This window comes from Haliotis rufescens, unplaced genomic scaffold (assembly GCF_023055435.1).
Source record: "Haliotis rufescens isolate VD_foot unplaced genomic scaffold, xgHalRufe1.0.p SCAF_4, whole genome shotgun sequence".
NCBI lineage: Eukaryota > Metazoa > Mollusca > Gastropoda > Lepetellida > Haliotidae > Haliotis > Haliotis rufescens.
In genome coordinates, this window is record NW_025964112.1 from 14,276,506 (window position 1) to 14,298,320 (window position 21,815).

At 41.0% G+C, this 21,815-nt stretch overlaps 1 protein-coding gene across 14 annotated transcripts in view; it reads left to right on the plus strand.

Annotated features, from left to right (window-relative positions):
• The window catches only part of LOC124140489 (dipeptidyl peptidase 4-like), a 544,190-nt gene that overhangs the window by 510,488 nt on the left and 11,887 nt on the right, over positions 1-21,815 (plus strand). For all 14 annotated transcript variants that reach the window (XM_048382364.1, XM_048382358.1, XM_048382365.1 and 11 more), the window contains 16 exons: positions 6,984-7,081; positions 7,986-8,060; positions 9,043-9,095; positions 9,460-9,538; positions 11,074-11,194; positions 11,329-11,489; positions 12,785-12,879; positions 13,355-13,478; positions 14,298-14,336; positions 15,611-15,718; positions 16,130-16,221; positions 17,045-17,092; positions 18,654-18,817; positions 19,108-19,206; positions 20,308-20,383; positions 20,738-20,932. In XM_048382364.1, coding sequence (XP_048238321.1) covers positions 6,984-7,081; positions 7,986-8,060; positions 9,043-9,095; positions 9,460-9,538; positions 11,074-11,194; positions 11,329-11,489; positions 12,785-12,879; positions 13,355-13,478; positions 14,298-14,336; positions 15,611-15,718; positions 16,130-16,221; positions 17,045-17,092; positions 18,654-18,817; positions 19,108-19,206; positions 20,308-20,383; positions 20,738-20,932 — 1,627 coding nt within the window. The remainder of the gene's footprint in view (positions 1-6,983; positions 7,082-7,985; positions 8,061-9,042; positions 9,096-9,459; positions 9,539-11,073; positions 11,195-11,328; positions 11,490-12,784; positions 12,880-13,354; positions 13,479-14,297; positions 14,337-15,610; positions 15,719-16,129; positions 16,222-17,044; positions 17,093-18,653; positions 18,818-19,107; positions 19,207-20,307; positions 20,384-20,737; positions 20,933-21,815) is intronic.

The following is a 21,815-nucleotide window of genomic DNA, read 5'->3' on the forward strand; positions in this document are numbered from 1 at the left end:
ATCTTCCTACATACATCTGACCAGGAAACTATTGGTGTATAGTCAGATCATCTTCCTACATACATCTGACCAGGAAACTATTGGTGTATAGTCAGATCATCTTCCTACATATATCTGACCAGGAAACTTGGTGTATAGTCAGATCATCTTCCTACATATATCTGACCAGGAAACTATTGGTGTATAGTCAGATCATCTTCCTACATATATCTGACCAGGAAACAATTGGTGTATAGTCAGATCATCTTCCTACATACATCTGACCAAGAAACTATTCGTGTATCGTCAGATCATCTTCCTACATACATCTGACTAGGAAACTATTGGTGTATAGTCAGATCATCTTCCTACATACATCTGACCAGGAAACTATTGGTGTATAGTCAGATCATCTTCCTACATATATCTGACCAGGAAACTATTGGTGTATAGTCAGATCATCTTCCTACATATATCTGACCAGGAAACAATTGGTGTATAGTCAGATCATCTTCCTACATACATCTGACCAAGAAACTATTCATGTATCGTCAGATCATCTTCCTACATACATCTGACCAAGAAACTATTGATGTATAGTCAGATCATCTTCCTGCATACATCTGACCAGGAAACTATTGGTGTATAGTCAGATCATCTTCCTACATACATCTGACCAGGAAACTATTGGTGTATAGTCAGATCATCTTCCTACATATATCTGACCAGGAAACTATTGGTGTATGGTCAGATCATCTTCCTACATATATCTGACCAGGAAACTATTGGTGTATAGTCAGATCATCTTCCTACATATATCTGACCAGGAAACTATTGCTGTAAAGTCAGATCATCTTCCTACATATATCTGACCAGGAAACTATTGGTGTATATTCAGATCATCTTCCTACATATATCTGACCAGGAAACTATTGGTGTATAGTCAGATCATCTTCCTACATATATCTGACCAGGAAACTATTGCTGTAAAGTCAGATCATCTTCCTACATATATCTGACCAGGAAACTATTGGTGTATAAGCGTGATCATCTTCCTGCATACATCTGACCAGGAAACTATTGGTGTATAGTCAGATCATCTTCCTACATACATCTGACCATGAAACTGTTGGTCTATAGTTATGACAACCTTCCCTTATATAAAGGCAGTCAGGCTGTTTCATTAAACTCAGTTTCTATGTCGGGGGCACGGGTGGCCCAGTCGTCTAAGGCGCCGCGATTCGCTGTGCTGAGTTGCGTCCCTTGGCACGCCAGAAACCTATGATTGTGGGTTCGAATCCCGGTTCGCCCCGATTATGTTTCTAGGTTTGTCAGCACCATACCCGTGCTTGTGGGTTTCATCGAAGTGGTAAACGTCTGATACCTGCATCACTTCGGGCTTTCCTCCCACATTAAGCTGACACGCCGCGATGTGACTGGAATACTGTTAAAAGCGGCGTAAAACCCAACTCACTCACTCACTCAGTTTCTATGTCTATGGGTTCACAGTATGTATAGCTGTGTGCTTCCGTGGTGATGACTTCCCATCCAGATACACTTCTTGGTCAGCCACAGAACTAACAGATGAGGAATTAACATTGCAGAACACCTTAAATCCAAACCCATGACCAGGTACCCTGGCATGTACAACTGAGCCACCCTGGGCTTCCCATATGTATGACACCATCACAGTGACTTCCTTGAGGGCTGTCTGTGTCAATAATCTTCAATTTGAATAGTCACATGAATCCTCAGACAGACTCCTATCATATTTGTAGTTTTGAAATATTATTATGTATCATTAACATCTGTTATAGTATCCTGCAGGAATGATAGATAGTGAATCATCAATTTAAAAGAAGTTAAGGATGATAAGCTAAACCATAACGACTACCAATATCTCGTTAAGGGGATGGCTCTAGTTCCTCATCCAGCCAATATCAATCAGCACACAAAGTCCTCTACTTCACTCCTGAGTTTCTGTACAGGAATAGAAACAGCTATATGTTTATTGAACATAAATACAGATCAGGTTTACGAATGTTATTGCTTGCTTGTGATGGTAAACAGGTGTTCATCAAAGGTACGCCTGACATCCTGACGAGCATAATGAGAGGTGTGTGTGTACGGTATGCTGCAATTAGAGGGGGGATCTGATGACATTGACAAACAATTCAGTTAAATATCAACTACTGGGTCCTAGATTAAAACATCAAATCAGTGTCTGTTGCAACTTTTGTAAAGTATGGTAAAATGATTGAAACAATATGAAAAGTGCATAAGTATAAGAATTCAAACAACTAACAAACACTGATAGAACAACAGAGATTTAACAAATATCCCAAACCAAAATCCTGTATAAGGGTCATGGGTGCCCAATGGTCCAAGGCGCCACCATTCACTGTGCAGAGTTGCATCCCTTAGGCATTTCAGAAACCTATGTGAGGTGAGGTAAAATTGGGTTTAACGTCGCGTCCAAGATTATTGCACTTATATAGCGACGTGCATGTACGTGTGTGTGTTTGTGTGGCTGCTTGTACTAGTCCGGACTGATGCCGATTTATAGTGCTAGCTCACTGAGATACCATGCTGCAGTTTAACATGAATACCCCACTCAGACATAGTATACTGACTCCGAGCCGACCAGTCCTTGTTTTAGCCCCTTAATTCCGAGCGCCAGACAGGGTAACAACAAGTACCATTTTTTAGTATGACGCGGCTGGGGATCGAACCCCGGACCTTCCGCTCTCCGGGCGGACGCTCTACCACTAGACCACGGAGGCATTTAGAAACCTATGACCTTCGGTTGAAATCTTGGTTTGCCCAGATAATGTTTTCTATCTGTGTTCGTGGGTAAATGTCTGAGACCTGCATATCTTCGGGCTTTCCCCCCTCATCAAGCTGACATGCAGTGATATAACTGGAATACTTTTCTTAGTTGTTCTAAACCCAATTAACTCACTCACTTGTCAAAAAAGTCACAAAAGCACAGGTACAGTCAAGTCCCATTATCAGACGTGGGTCATTGCATATGATTGTGTCGGATTAACTAGTATCTTGGATAAACCAAATTTAAATAGTCTTAACGGTTGTGATAATAATCGGACAACTACATGATGGATAACAATGATACATGTACATTGTAATAAAATCATTAAAATCGAAATATTCATATTGTTAGGTTGTTTATTCACTCATTCATTCAATCACTGACATAGCATTGCAAATATACATTCCACATTTTAATGAAAATAGGGCTGTGACTTACTCAATACTTGCAATCACATCAACATGATCAACGCATGTTCATATGCAATATTGTCTTGATGACTTATTACATATATTGACTTTACCGACACATCATCAAGACATTGGACATGGTGTTTCTCTTTCTCGCATCTATAAACCACAAAAACAGTGCATGAAAAACTATTTGGGTGCATGGGATCATGTGGCACATGCTGTTTAGATGATGGCAATACCTGGTATTGAAATATTTTCTATTCATATTTTTATCTGGCCTCCATTTGTAAATTAGGTTTTCTCAAATTAATCTTAACTTGTGATTAATCCTGTTTGGTTGCAATTTGCAGCCACTAGCTGACTTATTTTGCATCAAAACTTTGTATGCATGGTCAGATGCCAACGGAGTACGCTGATCACTGTGTTGAAGTAACAAGACTGATTAAAGGGTGATTTCAACAGTCCATTGCAAATTAGGTGTGTCCGAGTCGAAGTGCAAGACTGTCGGATTAACAGGTCTAAATACCACTGATTTATATGGTTCCCATCATCAGTGTCAGATAAAGCCAAGTGTCAGATTAACGGGCTTGACTGTATTTTGGTTTTCTATTTTATTACTTCAATTGATTTTTGTCATAACAAAGAAGAAGTGAGTGGTGTAATCTTTTGTTGTAGCTTTGAGAAAACTTGCTGCTGTTTTGTTGAATGTCACAAAACATCCTTGCCAATCAATTCACTGTACGTCAGAATTCAGCCTTCTTTATACACGGCCATTAAGACGTCAGTGTTTCTAAAGAACCATTGAAGGGGTAAATTCAATAATGGTTTAACAAAAAAAGGATGTATATTGATAGAAATATTGTGAGAATATTTGATTGTGTGTCAACTTAACCATGGAAGCGGGAATGCTTGAGAATATTCTTAAATGTTGTTTTCAATCCATCCAACTTTTTATCGATCATTAGTTGAGCAAGTAAAAAATATATGATAAAGCAAACACATGTGAAGAATGAAGCATGTATTCATCAAATGGTTGCACACATGAAGTAATTAAGAGACAACACGTGTGACGACAGAATGTGTAGACGATAGAAAATAGGGCAAGGACAAGTCCAATTCTACTTCCCAGGTACCCGACCCCCTATTACCCGACCCTATCCAGGTACCCACTGTAGGTCTCAAGAGTAGGGAACAAAATGTCTGATTGGGAATTGTTTTACCGCAGTCCTGGCAAAAACCATTTAGATACATGTATCAAACAATCAGATCATGCGTATTTTGAAGTTGACTGACGCTTTATCTTTACTCAAACATATACAAGTCAAAATACAATATACAAGTTTCAGGAGAGGACATTTCTGTATGTACCCCTCTGACTATGAACTGTGAACTGATTGGGGTGTGTTTGTTTCAGGAGAGGACATTTCCCTCTGACTGTGAACTGATAACTGATTGTGGTGTGTTTGTTTCAGGAGAGGACATTTCTGTATGTACCCCTCTGACTGTGAACTGATAACTGATTGTGGTGTGTTTGTTTCAGGAGAGGACATTTCTGTATGTACCCCTCTGACTGTGAACTGTGAACTGATTGTGGTGTGTTTGTTTCAGGAGAGAACATTTCTGTATGTACCCCTCTGACTGTGAACTGTGAACTGATTGTGGTGTGTTTGTTTCAGGAGAGGACATTTCTGTATGTACCCCTCTGACTGTGAACTGATAACTGATTGTGGTGTGTTTGTTTCAGGAGAGGACATTTCTGTATGTACCCCTCTGACTGTGAACTGATAACTGATTGTGGTGTGTTTGTTTCAGGAGAGGACATTTCTGTATGTACCCCTCTGACTGTGAACTGATAACTGATTGTGGTGTGTTTGTTTCAGGAGAGGACATTTCTGTATGTACCCCTCTGACTATGAACTGTGAACTGATTGTGGTGTGTTTGTTTCAGGAGAGGACATTTCTGTATGTACCCCTCTGACTGAACTGATTGTGGTGGGTTTGTTTCAGGAGAGGACATTTCTGTATGTACCCCTCTGACTGTGAACTGTGAACTGATTGTGGTGTGTTTGTTTCAGGAGAGGACATTTCTGTATGTACCCCTCTGACTATGAACTGTGAACTGATTGTGGTGTGTTTGTTTCAGGAGAGGACATTTCTGTATGTACCCCTCTGACTATGAACTGTGAACTGATTGTGGTGTGTTTGTTTCAGGAGAGGACATTTCTGTATGTAGCCCTCTGACTGTGAACTGATAACTGATTGTGGTGTGTTTGTTTCAGGAGAGGACATTTCTGTATGTACCCCTCTGACTGTGAACTGATAACTGATTGTGGTGTGTTTGTTTCAGGAGAGAACATTTCTGTATGTACCCCTCTGACTGTGAACTGTGAACTGATTGTGGTGTGTTTGTTTCAGGAGAGGACATTTCTGTATGTACCCCTCAGACTATGAACTGTGAACTGATTGTGGTGTGTTTGTTTCAGGAGAGGACATTTCTGTATGTACCCCTCAGACTATGAACTGTGAACTGATTGTGGTGTGTTTGTTTCAGGAGAGGACATTTCTGTATGTACCCCTCTGACTGTGAACTGTGAACTGATTGTGGTGTGTTTGTTTCAGGAGAGGACATTTCTGTATGTACCCCTCTGACTGTGAACTGTGAACTGATTGTGGTGTGTTTGTTTCAGGAGAGGACATTTCTGTATGTACCCCTCTGACTGTGAACTGATAACTGATTGTGGTGTGTTTGTTTCAGGAGAGGACATTTCTGTATGTACCCCTCTGACTGTGAACTGATAACTGATTGTGGTGTGTTTGTTTCAGGAGAGGACATTTCTGTATGTACCCCTCAGACTGTGAACTGATTGTGGTGTGTTTGTTTCAGGAGAGGACATTTCTGTATGTACCCCTCAGACTGTGAACTGTGAACTGATTGTGGTGTGTTTGTTTCAGGAGAGGACATTTCTGTATGTAGCCCTCTGACTGTGAACTGATAACTGATTGTGGTGTGTTTGTTTCAGGAGAGGACATTTCTGTATGTAGCCCTCAGACTGTGAACTGATAACTGATTGTGGTGTGTTTGTTTCAGGAGAGGACATTTCTGTATGTAGCCCTCAGACTGTGAACTGATAACTGATTGTGGTGTGTTTGTTTCAGGAGAGGACATTTCTGTATGTACCCCTCTGACTGTGAACTGTGAACTGATTGTGGTGTGTTTGTTTCAGGAGAGGACATTTCTGTATGTACCCCTCTGACTGTGAACTGTGAACTGATTGTGGTGTGTTTGTTTCAGGAGAGGACATTTCTGTATGTACCCCTCTGACTGTGAACTGATTGTGGTGTGTTTGTTTCAGGAGAGGACATTTCTGTATGTAGCCCTCTGACTGTGAACTGATAACTGATTGTGGTGTGTTTGTTTCAGGAGAGGACATTTCTGTATGTACCCCTCTGACTATGAACTGATAACTGATTGTGGTGTGTTTGTTTCAGGAGAGGACATTTCTGTATGTACCCCTCTGACTGTGAACTGTGAACTGATTGTGGTGTGTTTGTTTCAGGAGAGGACATTTCTGTATGTACCCCTCAGACTGTGAACTGTGAACTGATTGTGGTGTGTTTGTTTCAGGAGAGGACATTTCTGTATGTACCCCTCTGACTGTGAACTGTGAACTGATTGTGGTGTGTTTGTTTCAGGAGAGAACATTTCTGTATGTACCCCTCTGACTATGAACTGTGAACTGATTGTGGTGTGTTTGTTTCAGGAGAGGACAAGTTCATCTACAGGAATGTGGAGGGGGCACTGGCTGAGTTTGACTGTGTCAAAAACTCCTCCAACCCGCTCATGGACAACACTACATTTGTAAGTATACAGTCACAGATACAGCAGAGCCAGGACACTTGAGGTACTTGAGGTGTTCATGCTGGTTCTGTCTGTCACGGTGGAAGGAAGGAACAAATTCAGTATGTTCAGCTCGATGCATGCTGTGCATGAAGTGAAATGGAGTGTAACGTCGCTTCTAAGATTATTACACATGTATAGCAACGTGCATGCATGTGTGCTTGTACTAGTCAAGACTTATGCCCATTTTATAGTGCTAGAGATACCATGCCATAGTTTGACAACAATTACCCCACTCAGTATACTGACTCAGAGCCGACAAGTTCTTGTTTTAGCCCCTTAATGCCATACCTGGGAAGATCCGGTGTAGAATAGGTCTTCAGCAACCCATACATGCCGTAAAAGGCGACTATGCTTGTTGTAAGAAGCGACTAACAGGATCGGCTGGTCAGACTCGCTGACTTGGTTGATGCATCTCATCATATCCCAATTGTGTTGATCAATGTTCATGCTGTCAATCACTGGATTGTCTGGTCCAGACTCGATTATTTACAGAACCCCGCCAAGTGCAGCATTAAACAACAAACAAACCTTAATGCCGAGCACCAGCCAGGGTAACAACAAGTACCATCCTTTAAAGTCTTTTGGTATGATGCGGCTGGGGATTGAAACCTCGACCTTTACAGGCAGACACTCTACCACTAGTATATGTCCCGCTATGAATGAAAAATCTACCACGCTCATTCTCATTGACATATTCACACCATTTGTGTAGAGGCAACAGTGGATTAAGCTGTGCAATATTGTTGAATGTCTCCATGGCAACACAGTACCATGGATAAACTTAATGCAAAAAGATACCTATTGCATGTATTGGTAGGTATGTTAGATACAATGTTGACAAAGGATTGACCTTCTTCTACAGAGGCAGTTGGATACTGGGCAGTATTCCCTCTCGCCGGACAAGAAATACGTCCTGTTGAAATCTGAAGTTGAGCCTGTGAGTATTTACAAAATGTGATGGTCAAATACAACAAGGCGTTATTTTTGGTAGAGTGGGTTAGTTCTCCAACAGGGCCCACTTGCACAAAGCGATCTATGCGCTACGACTATTGTAAGCCAATGTTAAAGTATGGGTTTGTGATCATCTATGCGCTACGACTATTGTAAGCCAATGTTACGGTATGGGAGTTATGATCATCTTAGCGCTGAGAGTATTGTAAGCCAATCTTAAAGTATGGGAGTTATGATCATCTTAGCGCTGAGAGTATTGTAAGCCTGTGTTAAAGTATGGGAGTTATGATCATCTATGCGCTACGACTATTGTAAGCCAATGTTAAGGTATGGGAGTTATGATCATCTCAGCGCTGAGAGTATTGTAAGCCAATCTTAAAGTATGGGAGTTATGATCATCTTAGCCCTGAGACTATTGTAAGCCTGTGTTAAAGTATGGGAGTTATGATCATCTTAGCACTACGACTATTGTAAGCCAATGTTAAAGTATGGAAGTTATGATCATCTCAGCACTACGACTAGTATAAGCCAATGTTAAAGTATGGGAGTTATAATCATCTTAGCGCTAAGATCGCTTTGTGCAAGTGGGCCCAGATGTCATTTACAGACTTAATTGCCTAGGTTTGTGTGAAAAGTTTCTTGTAGAACACATCAGCAGGGATTTGGAAAAGCACCTGCTCATTACTATCCTTATAAGATGTTTTGAAAATAATATTCTATATTAATAAGTTTTATTTGAAACAATAATTATCTCACCTGCTGTGTTGATCTGGTTAGGATTGTGTTTTCATGTTTCCATAAACATTTTTTTGGTTTTGAATTGTAGAGAAAGTAAAGCTGGTAGTGTAAACAGATCGAGTCAGTGACACTTGTCTTTTTTGGATATCATCATATCACATTATTAAAATATCACTAGATACTACGAACTTGATAACAGTGTTGTATATTTCTGTTATTCTTTGCTTCAGGTGTACCGCCACTCAACTCTAGCTTCCTATAGTGTGTATGATATCAACACTCGGTGAGCTCACTATAATATTTTCTAAGCTTCAAAGGATTCTACACATATTTGAACATATGTAATAGTTAAATTCACACTATATACAGTTATTTGTCACCCGACCCTACATCGACTATTACAAATCGTCAAATCATACCATGCAGGTTTAAGCCGTGCTCGTGACACACGTTTTCCGACAAAATTTGAAATTATTCCCTTGAGTGTCAAAATAAGAAATAGTTCTGTCAATTTTATGTGTAAATTAATTGAAACATTGGTTCAAGATAATGAATAATTGATAACCAACTGTCCATTCCTAAATACAATGGAGCATTTGAACAAGAAAATGAAGTCACATGTGGTTTAAGTGGTGTGTGTGTTTCAGAGTCCTGACCAAGCTCCGGGGCCCTGGTGCAGGCAGTAGGTACCAGTATGTGGCCTGGGCACCGAGAGGACATAGTCTGGTAAGTGAGTTAAGTGTCACTCAGCAAGTGTACAGCAGGTGGCAAATTCAATTACCGTATTCGACATAATAAGCGCTCCGCTCTAATAAGCGCCCACGTCGATATTTGCTAATATATTAGTTAGTGAACAATCCCAATTAGCACCGTTTGATCAATGTACACAAGACTTATTTATTCGTGTATAATGCGCACTCGAGTGTTATATGCACCCTTAAAAATGCACCTGGAAAAATATATCTGTTGTGCATAATATGCACAGACTTTTCTTTTGTATCATTTCAGGCTGTCAGCATAAACCACGAAATTTACGATCTTTCAACTCTGTTTTTTTTTCACCAAAATTTTATTCTAAGAAGAGCTCCCTATTCCTAATTTTGAGAGAGCCTGGGCGCTTATTACGTTGAATACGGTAGTCAAACTATCTCGACCTGTGAGGTACAAAGTCCAGCAAACACTAGTTCCCCTCTTTGTATCTGCTTTACATTAGTGAGTGAGTGAGTGAGTATGGTTTTACGTCGCTTTTAGCAATATGCCAGCAATATCATGGCAGGGAACACCAGAAATGGGCTTCACACATTGTACCCATGTGGGAGATCGATGTGGTGAAAAGATGGAAAATTGCCAAAACACAACCATTTGAGATTCTGGTGCCAACACAAACCAACATGACAGACATTTCCAAAAAGTACTACTTAACTTGAACCCCATTATCTTGATGAACTAATTATTAAGACAATGTGACCCTGCAGGTGTTCCAGGTTGGAATTGGGCCCCTGTAGCCATCGCTAATTGTAAGACGTGACTTGCCGGATCACCTGGTCAGACTCACTGACTTTGTTGATTGCATGTCATCGTATCCAGACGATGTAGACCCTTGCTCTTAAATATCAGTCACTGGATTGTCTGGTCCAGACTTGATTATTTACAGGTCACTGATAAACACCTGGAATGTTTCATTACACAACAGAATAATAAACAAACAAACTAACATACCGTATTCGACATAATAAGCGCCAAGGGCGCTCTCAAAATTAGAAATAGGGGGCTCTTATTAGAATATTATTTTGGTGAAAAACAACAGAGTTGTAAATTTCGTGGTTTATGCTGACAGCCTGAACTGTTTATATACGACAGATATATTTTTCAAGAATTTAATTGCCCATAATTAAGGGTGCATATAACACACGTATTATGCATGAATAAATAGTCTTGTGTACATTGATCAATCGGAAGGGGTGCTAATTGGGATTGTTCACTAGCCAGTATATTAGCAAATATCGCCGTGGGCGCTTATTAGAGCGGGGCGCTTATTACGTCGAATACGGTAATATAACTTTATCATACCTGCAGAATCCTTATTGGTATTGTGTTTTATGTCATTAATACACTTTTCATAAAAAAAACAATTAACTAAGTATGTTGTTGATGGTCCTGGGGGCTTCAAGTGAATGTCATAATGTAGGCAATTGTAGTTTGGTCTGAGTTCACCTCACAGTCTTCAAACGGAATAACACGCTCATGATCCACTGTTTCAGCTGATGATCCAGGAAAACAACATCTACTACAAGTCAGACATTGAATCCAGCCCTACAGCCGTGGTGGAAGATGGGATCCCAGGCCTCATCTACAATGGGGTTCCGGACTGGGTGTATGAAGGTAGGTTTCAGTCCCAGTCTTTTTATGGCTTTTGTTTCTGAAGGTCATCGTAGTATTGAAGACATTTCTATCATCATTGATTCGGTTAGGTACTAGTAAGCTGGACATACTGATGTATTTAACTGTTTATCCAGAGGAGATCCTGGGCGCTGACAATGCTGTCTGGTGGTCAGCTAATGGCACCTACCTCTGTTACGCTGTCTTCAACGACACCGACGTCCCCGAGTACAAGTTTCCCATCTATGGCGACATGAACAGTGCCTATGGCGAGACCAGGAAAATTGCATATCCAAAGGTATGTAACTATGTTGGAAACACCTTTACCTGGGTTGCCCTGTTTTCCTGCTGTAAAATCCAATCAGCAAGTCTTGACCGTTCTCTGGTGACACTGCCCAACCAGCTGGGATGGGCAGATTGCATGAGAGTTGTTTTGCCACTAAACTTGTCACACACTCATATTTCGTGGCTAACTCATCAAGATGGCACATGTTTTTAAATGGCTTGTATTTTTTCGTCTTTTAAACTCTCCAGCATTGGATTGGGGCTAGTCCTATAGTCCTTGCCAAACTGCACAATAGGTAATGTATCATAAGGACAAGTAGAAATTTGCCATGATTAAGGGTTGTGCTGTATGTTATCATTGTAATGACTAGTGTACTAAAACAGTTAGTTTCTATCGCTGCTCTGAATCTGAAATATATCTGATGCCAGTAAACTCCACTGACATCCTTACCTTGTCAGTGTAGCAGGGCGTGGAGTCATCCCACAGATGACATCCTTACCTTGTCAGTGTAGCAGGGCGTGGAGTCATCCCACAGATGACATCCTTACCTTGTCAGTGTAGCAGGGCGTGGAGTCATCCCACAGATGACATCCTTCCCATGTCAGTGTAGCAGTGTGTGGAGTCATCCCACAGATGACATCCTTACCTTGTCAGTGTAGCAGTGTGTGGAGTCATCCCACAGATGACATCCTTACCTTGTCAGTGTAGCAGTGTGTGGAGTCATCCCACAGATGACATCCTTACCTTGTCAGTGTAGCAGTGTGTGGAATCATCCCACAGATGACATCCTTACCATGTCAGTGTAGCAGGGTGCCGAGTCATCCCACAGATGACATCCTTACCATGTCAGTGTAGCAGGATGTGGAGTCATCCCACAGATGACATCCTTACTTTGTCAGCTTGCTTGACGGGGTTAACTTCTTTGGTCATGTTGATTAGGTATGCGACCATGGATCAAAGTTGTATGGTTCAAATCCTATCACAGGACCAGATATTTTACCCCTAGTCAACAGCAAATCCACCCAATGTTTGTGCTGTGTGTTCACCAGTTCCTGCAGTATCCAGGCAGACAACATTGAATATGAGAGAGCAACTTTGTTAAACACTGCATCCAGTGATGTTCTTTCCACATCAAAATGTTACATTGTAACAAAGGGAGAAGCTGTATCTGGAGTAACACACACACAAACTCCGGACAGGTCCACCACCTTGCGAGACCTTGTTCACACATCTGTGTAGAAAACTGAACATCACTCTTTGTCATTAGCAGCCTAAATTTAACAAGTTGAGTCTTTTGTGTTCTACAGCCAGGGTTCCCAAATCCAACGTTCAAGCTCAAGATTGTGAACATCGAGACCAAAGTCACAAAGACTATCCAGCCACCACAAGATTTCCGAAACATGTGAGTTTGTTTGTTGTGTGTATATAATCTTCATATGTCATTACTTATTCTATTTTGACTACTGGTTATACTTGGACAAGCCTTAAATTATTTTGTCATGGAATGACTACTTTTACTGACAAGTGTGGTGTATTTATCAAAACCATGTGCGTACATGAATACTGCTCACTCTATGACATACAATAATGGGTTATTATCATAGGGTGAGTGAGTGAGTTTGGTTTAACTCTTTGAGTAGTATTTCAGTCATATCACAGCGTGTCAGTTGGATGTGGGAGGAAAGCCCAAGGTAATGCAGGTCTAACACGTTAACGTCTTTCGTGAAACCCACAAGCAGGGTACGGTGCTCACAAACCTTGAAACAGAATCATGATGAATGGGGATTCAAACCTTTCAGGCGTAACTCTGCACTGTGAATTGTGGCACTTTAGACAACTATCATAGTATAATCACATCAACTGTCCTATGTTTTCAGAGAGTACTACTTCACGACCATCACCTGGAAGGATGACGACTCGCTGCTAGTGAGCTGGCTGAATCGCCCCCAGAACTTCTCCATCATCACCAAGTGCACTGCCAAGGATGCTCAGTGTCAAGAGGTTAGTTGACACTACTACATTGCCTGCTCTTCAAAAAGGATTATGAAAGAAATTTAGCGTATTTCCAATAGGTCTCTGACAGGTACAGGTACAGGTACATATTAAATGTGAAAATTAGGGATTACAGTCATTACAGAAAGTGCAAATTAACCAAATAATTAATAGGCGACAAACAGTCTGGAAACGGCAAATATCGGGTACTCAGGTCTGATTTGGGTTTGAAGTGATGTATTATGCACCCGACAGAAACCTAATTTTCAAGTGATTCATCGTCTCTTTTCCAATGCTGAAAGTAACCTATGGCTGTAAAGTCTGCAGCTGCTTTTCATCATTTAGATTGTGTGAAAACTTTGGTCATATTTGATCAGTGTTCAAAATTTCTTCAGAAGGCCGGTGGTGAAAGCAGGCCATACCAATCTTTGACCTACTGGACAGACTAGTGACACTGAACCAATGGCAATTTCACAATAGATGGGCCAATGGATTTGTGAAACAAATCATTAAATTGTATAAGCCCAATAAATTAGATTATTAAAGTTGTTTAATTTTTATGCTATTAACATGTTTGTTTACTTGCCAACTGTATTAAATGAGATGAAATGAATTTTATTGCTATCTTAAGGAATATATATACTGCTCTACTATTAATAGGGATAATCGTGAATGCCATTCTGTTGAAATATACACTTTGCCTGTTATAAGAATCAGGTTTGTGTATCATGGAACGTTAAAAATATCACAATATATGGTGGAGTAGTATAGTTTCTCTCTCGGAAGACGTGGAGGATGTTGAGCTGACAATGTATTGTCTTGTTACAGAGCCTGAGGGAACAGGGACATGGAGGATGGCTTGATTTGGTGAGCATGTTTCCCTGATGTTTTGGTTTGGTTTGGTTTGTTGTTTAACGCCGCACTCAGCAATATTCCAGCTATATGACGGCGGTCTGTAAATAATCGAGTCTGGACCGGACTATCCAGTGATTAATATCATGAGCATCGATCCACGCAATTGGGATCGATGACATGCATTAACCAAGTCAGCGAGCCTGACCACCCGATCCTGTTAGTCGCCTCATACGACAAGCATAGTCACCTTTTATGGCAAGCATGGGTTGCTGAAGACCTATTCTTCCGGAATCTTCATGGGTCTTTCCCTGATGTGTTTATGTCATACATGTAGCTATTACCCATAGGTTTAGAAATAACAGAGTGCATAAAAATCGTATGTTCAAATATCACTTTATGTGCACCAGTATCTTGTTTACATCATCCCAATGGCATTGTTTTTGTCATTCAAATCTTCTTGTGACATAAGGTTGGGATGAGGGCATACTAGAAACAACGTCATAGCTGAAGATAACTTCATTCGAAATTATAATTTTAAGACGGCATTTAATTGTGATCAGTGCATTTTTCTAAAGTGGAGCTCAAAGGGAATACAAAAAAATGCATCCGTATTTGACGTAATAAGCGCCCAGGGCGCTCTCAAAATTAGAAATAGGGGACTCTTATTAGAATATTATTTTGGTGGGAAAAAACAGAGTTGAAAGATAAATTTCGTGGTTTATGCTGACAGTCTGAACTGTTTATCTACGACAGATATATTTTTTCAGAATTTAATTGCCCATAATTAAAGGTGCATATAACACACGAGTGCGTATTATACACAAATATATAAGTTTTGTGTACATTAATCAATCGGAATGAGTGCTAATTAGGATTGTTCACTTGCCAATATATTAGCAAATATTGCCATGGGAGCTTATTAGAGCGGGGCACTTATTACGTTGAATACGGTATGTAAGACTTCATGTATAACCATCACCCTCGCTCGGGAATTACAAGAATTGTTACATGAAATCAGTATGACAATATGAGGCGGGTGGTCAGGCTTGGTGACCGGGTTGAGAGCATGTAGTTGTATCCCAATTGTGTGGATTGATGCTCATTATGTTAATTACTGGATTGTCTGGTCGATCCAGACTCGATTATTTACAAATCGCCGTCATATAACTGAAATATTTGCTGAGTGTGGCGTCAAACAAACAAACAACAAAACAAAGGTCACAGCCCCAGCTGTCAGGTGTGGAGACACAGGGACCTGTCACTGATGGACACTATTCTTGTTTCAGTACACTTCTCCAGTCTTCTCCTCAGACGGGTCTCGGTATTTCTGGGTGCTGCCTCAGCGAGACCAGGATGCTGGATACTTCAAACATGTCGCCATGGTTGAGTCCAGGGTACGTAAAATATAGAGAATTAAACTGTCAATGGACAAACTTGCACATCATACATGTATTTGCTGAAGTCTTTCATTGGCATTTAGAAGTTGGGTGAACATGTAAATTATGGAACTTTGTTTTAGATTGATAATAACTTTTTTGTTTTTAAAACATTTCTGGGCAATGTCTTGCGTCTTCATCAGGCAAAAATAACAACAAAGAAGCTGTTATCAATACTGACTTTAAAAGAAGTCGGGTATATTTTTGTTCAAAAGCAAACAAATATGACTTTCCTCAATGTATAAGGGGAGACAATTCTCACTTTTGAAAGTATATAGACAATTTGTTTGTTTATGGTCTTTGAATTGTGTCTGAGAATGTGACAGTTGTGACTGCTGTGGAAATGAGGTTATTTTGGTCTATTTACAGGGAGGGAACACAGGCGACAGCAAGATATTCTTGACTCTGGACCAGTCGGAGGTCACCAAGATCCTCAGCTACGACAACGAGCAGAAACTGGTGTAAGTAGTTCAACATAGGAAGTCCTCCGATGTATCCACCGGTGGAGTGACACCTCAAACTCTTTAGATATCAAATCTCTTGATGATTCTATGCATCATAATTATAATACCGTATTCAACGTAATAAGGGTCCAGGGCGCTCTCAAAATTAGAAATAGGGGGCTTATTAGAATATTATTTTGAGTTGAAAGATCGTAAATTTCGTGGTTTATGCTGACAACCTGAAATGTTTATAATATTTTTCCAGGATTTAATTGCCCATAATTAAGGTTGCATATAACATACAGGTGCGTATTATACATGAATAAATAAGTTTTGTGTACAGTTGGAAGGGGTGCTAATTGAGATTGTTCACTAGCCAGTATATTAGTAAATATCGCCGTGGGCGCTTATTAGAGCAGGGCGCTTATTACGTCGAAGATGGTATGTTCATTTATGTTCTTTGTGTGCAACCGAGGCGGTGGGGTAGCCTAGTGGTTAAAGCATCAGCTTGTGGTGCCAAAGGCCTGAGTTCAATTCCGCACATCGTAACATTGTGTGAATCCAATTTTCCAGTGCCTCCTGCTGTGATATTGCTGGAATTTTGCTGAAAGTGGTAAAACCGTACACACTCAATCACTCACTTGTGTGCTACCCGCATGATTGATCTCCTTCAAGAGTTTAAGCTGTATCGGGAATACCATTTTGTCCATATTATGGATACATAACACCTTACTAAGATTGATGTAACAATTCAAGGAAAAGCAAACTTTGTTTCATATGATAGCCTGAACATGAAGGTGTCTCTAGATGTCTTGCTGACAGTGTTTTGTTTCTTCAACAGCTACTTCCTTGGAAATGGAGGGGACCCCAAGAAGAAGCATGTGTACAGGTAATACTGGGGCTGTAACCTTGTGAAGGTCCGGGGTAGAACTAGCTGGCCTTCAACAGCCCATCTAATGTAGAATAGACCTTCAGCAACCTATGCTTGTCCCCGTGAAGATCCGGTGTAGAATAGGTCTTCAGCAACCCATGCTTGTCCCTGTGAAGATCTGGGGTAGAATAGGTCTTCAGCAACCCATGCTTGTTCCTGTGAAGATCTGGGGTAGAATAGGTCTTCAGCAACCCATGCTTGTTCCTGTGAAGATCCTGGGTAGAATAGGTCTTCAGCAACCCATGCTTGTCCCTGTGAAGATCCTTGGTAGAATAGGTCTTCAGCAACCCATGCTTGTCCCAGTGAAAACTGGGTAGAATAGGTCTTCAGCAACCCATGCTTGTTTCCGTGAAGACCCTGGGTAGAATAGGCCTTCAACAACCCATGCTTGTTGCCATGAAGATCCGGTGTAGAATAGGTCTTCAGCAACCAATGCTTGTCCCTGTGAAGATCTGAGGTAGAATAGGTCTTCAGCAACCCATGCTTGTCGCAATGAAGATCTGGTGTAGAATAGGTCTTCAGCAACCCATGCTTGTTCCCGTGAAGATCTGGGGTAGAATAGGTCTTCAGCAACCCATGCTTGTCCCTGTGAAGATCTGGTGTAGAATAGGTCTTCAGCAACCCATGCTTGTCCCAGTGAAGATCCGGTGTAGAATAGGTCTTCAGCAACCCATGCTTGTTTCCGTGAAGACCCTGGGTAGAATAGGCCTTCAACAACCCATGCTTGTTGCCATGAAGATCCGGTGTAGAATAGGTCTTCAGCAACCAATGCTTGTCCCTGTGAAGATCTGGGGTAGAATAGGTCTTCAGCAACCCATGCTTGTCGCCATGAAGATCCGATGTAGAATAGGTCTTCAGCAACCCATGCTTGTTCCCGTGAAGATCCTGGGTAGAATAGGTCTTCAGCAACCCATGCTTGTTCCCGTGAAGATCCAGGGTAGAACTAGCTGGTCTTCAGCAACCCATGCCTGCTGTAAGAGGCGACCATGCTTGTCGTAAATGGCGACTAACGGGATTGGGCGGTCAGAATCGCTGACTTGGTTGATGCATGTCATGGTATTCCAAATGTGTAGATTGTTATGCTTGTGATATCAGTCACTGGATCAATCACTGGATTGTCTGGTCCAGACTCAGTTATTTACAGACTGTCGACTTGTACCTGGAATATTACTGAGTGCGGCGTTAAACAACAAACAAACTTAGGCTATAGGAGAGACAAGCATTGTTAATTTATGTGTTTACACACTTATACTTGTAAAATGTCTTTTGTTATCACATGGATGTGAATAATAACAATTATCCTATCTTTTATTAGTAAAAGTTCTGCGAAATTTCTTTGACCTTTGTACATAAACATGATAGAGAAAATATATTAAAGTCACCAACACTATTTTTTTACTGCTGAGATCTAAAAGAGATAAATGAAGTTAAAATATTATTTTTTTAAAGTTCTTCTTTATGTATGATAATAGGATTGTAAACAGTGTTATGAGATGAAAAAAAATCATGTTTGTTTCAGTGTTGACCATGATCGCAAGGTGAACTGCATCACATGTGACCTTGACGAGAAGTGCCAGTATGTGAGTGCAAGCTTCAGCGGATCATCTCACTACTTCATCCTGGAGTGTCTGGGACCGGGAGTGCCGTATTACGCCCTGTACGACACCAGCACTCTGGAAGAGAGTAAGTCATTCAGGCAGGGAACATACGGGGTAGAAGGGATTATTCTCCGGCTCAGTAATCCATGTGCAGCCTGTGTTCTTCGTGGCGGGGTATAAGAGGTGTATTCTCCTGCTCTGAAATTTATTTCCCTCCCAGGCAGAATATGCATTATATTTTATCAAGATAATGTGAATCAATCAGATCTCAACATTCTCACTATATTCAGCTTCTGAGAGAATTCTGTATTTACGACACTGTATTTAATTGTGTTTCCGTGAAGTATATTCAGTAAACACTATTGCTGTTTTCAGTTGCACGTATGGAGAACAATACAATCCTTGGAGAAAGACTGTCCAAAAAGGCACTGCCAAGACAAGAAGATATATTCATTGAGATTGAAAATGGGGAAAGTAAGTATAGACATTTGTTTAGTATACAGGATTCTGATCCACAAAGCATCCGTAGTGCCACAACATCCCTTAGCTTATGATGAACTATAGAGTTACAATAGGTCATAAAGTGGATCGGGACCCTGAATAGCCATTACATGTCTTATATGTGGGCAACTACTGGTTGTTGAAATATTTGATCCTTCTTGATTTTTTCATCAGGAGTAGAAACATACAGTTTCATTAAAATATGAAATAGTTCATGTAAACATAATTTTTTAAGTCCTCCAGGGAGCAATAGTTTTTTTTTACAGTGTAAGTGAGTTGGGTTTTTACACCGTTTTTAGCAATTTACCAGCAATATTACCACCAATGGGCTTCACAGAAGTGGTAAATCAAACCTGGCCCTTCAGCGTGACGAGTGAATGCTTCAACCACTGGGCTACCCTACTGCCCCTATTTCACAGTGGGCACTGGGAGTGGGTGAATGTTATTTTAGGGTGCTGTCAGCAGTATTCTAGCTATGTCATGATGACATGATGAATAACTAAATTAAAGCCAGGTTAACTAATGGTTGATAGCATGAGCAACGCCTCATGCAGTCAGGGTGCGATGACACACAATCAACCTGGTCACTTCTCTGTGACCACCCATTAATTTTGTCAGCTGTTATGATAAGCATAGCATAGTCAAGTTCTATTCTGCCACGGGATACCTGCAGTGGGGTGCACTGAAAGAGGAACCATGGTAACATGATGCCCATCACAAGTTTTTTGTGTGTATTCTGGTGTACCACACAGTGATATTGCTGGAATATTGCTAGAAGTGGCGTAAAACCATACTCACTCACTCACTCTAGCTGGAAGCAAGCATTGTAGTTCACCTGCAATTAATGTTTGTTTGTTGTTTAACGCCGCACTCAGCAATATTCCAGCTATATGACAGCAGTCTGTAAATAATCAAGTCCAGACCAGAAAGTCCAGTGATTGACATCATGAGCATCAATCTACGCAATTGGGTTATGATGACATGTACAAACCTAGTCAGCAAGGCTGACCGTCCGATCCCATATGGGGAATTGGCTTGATGTCCAGTGCTCAAGTTTTGTCTCTTCTGTTTCAGAGATTTGGGGGAAGATGTTGCTACCACCAAAGATGAAGAAGGAGGAGATTACGACATACCCCCTCATCCTCAACGTGTGAGTTTATCTGCAGTAAAGAAAATGTTGTGATCCTTGTATGATGGCTTTGCTATGTTACATTGGAAAATGGTTAAATATAAATAATTAAACATGACCTATTTCATTGTGCACGATTCCCATTTTCTTACGAAAAGGACACTGGGTAGGTAACATAACTGGCAAAGATACCGGTATGTGGATTGTAAGTCCTTCGTAAACTAATGTGTATCGGGTTAAATCCTCAGGACAATCAGGGCAAGGGAGATAATCCCCCATGGCTCGTCAGTTAAAATGTAAGACATCCACACAAACACCTCCCATATATATATATGAGACCCTTCGTCATGTAAGTCATCTTGCTGTCCTCTTCAGCTATGGAGGCCCCGGCACACAGAAGGTGACGGACGAGTTCTCCATTGGTTGGGAGACCTATCTGACTAGCTCAAAGGACTACATCTATGCATATGCCGATGGGCGTGGCTCAGGGGGGCGTGGTCAGACCTTCCTGCAGCAGATATACAAGCGTCTCGGGACAGTCGAAGTGGATGATGCCATCAAGGCAGGAGAGTGAGTACACATTGGTAGACATTGGTAGACATGGGTAGACACTGGTAGACATCGGTAGAGTGTGTGAGTGAGTATGGTTTTACGTCGCTTTTAGCAATATTCTAGCATGTCACAGTAGGGGACACCAGAAATGGGCTTCACACATTGTACCCATGTCGGGAATCGAACCCGGGTCTTCAGCGTGAAGAGCAAACGCTTTAACCACTAGACTAACCGACCGCCCATTGGTAGACATTATATAACATGGTTGTAGCCATTTACTGAAGTATTTGTGCATCATGATACCTTGTGCCTGGTTGAGCAGGTCGTGTATGCATTTACAGTAGAACACGGATATAACGTAAATGGATAGAGCGAACAAACGGATACAACAAACTGTTAAAAAATCCCCGATTTATCTCTTACATGATATCATATCAAATTTACGTACATAACGAACCCTCTACAGCGAACGGATACAGCGAACTGATATCTGATCAGCGACAAGTCCATCTATCACTAATTAGTGATGTGTATAGCGAACTGAGAAATCTCACTCAGTGTCAGGTGTCACTGACAATTGGCTGTACGCAATCAGTGGTGAATCAATACAATCGCGGCGAATCAACACAATCAGCAGTGACGGATCAATCTTGTTATACTTCAATGAATGTTATGAAATGTTATCAATTGAATGCTATGAAGTGATCACTGCTAATACAAGTCAATGCTGCAGTTACATGCATTGTGTTTTGTTATCCCCCGCCGCGCGAAAGCGCGAAGCGGGGGATATATATAGTATTCACGACCGTCCGTACGTCCGTCCGTACGTCCCACCTGTTTGTTGCCGCGATATCTCAAGAACTAAACACTGGATTGTCTTCATATTTGGAACTATGGTGTA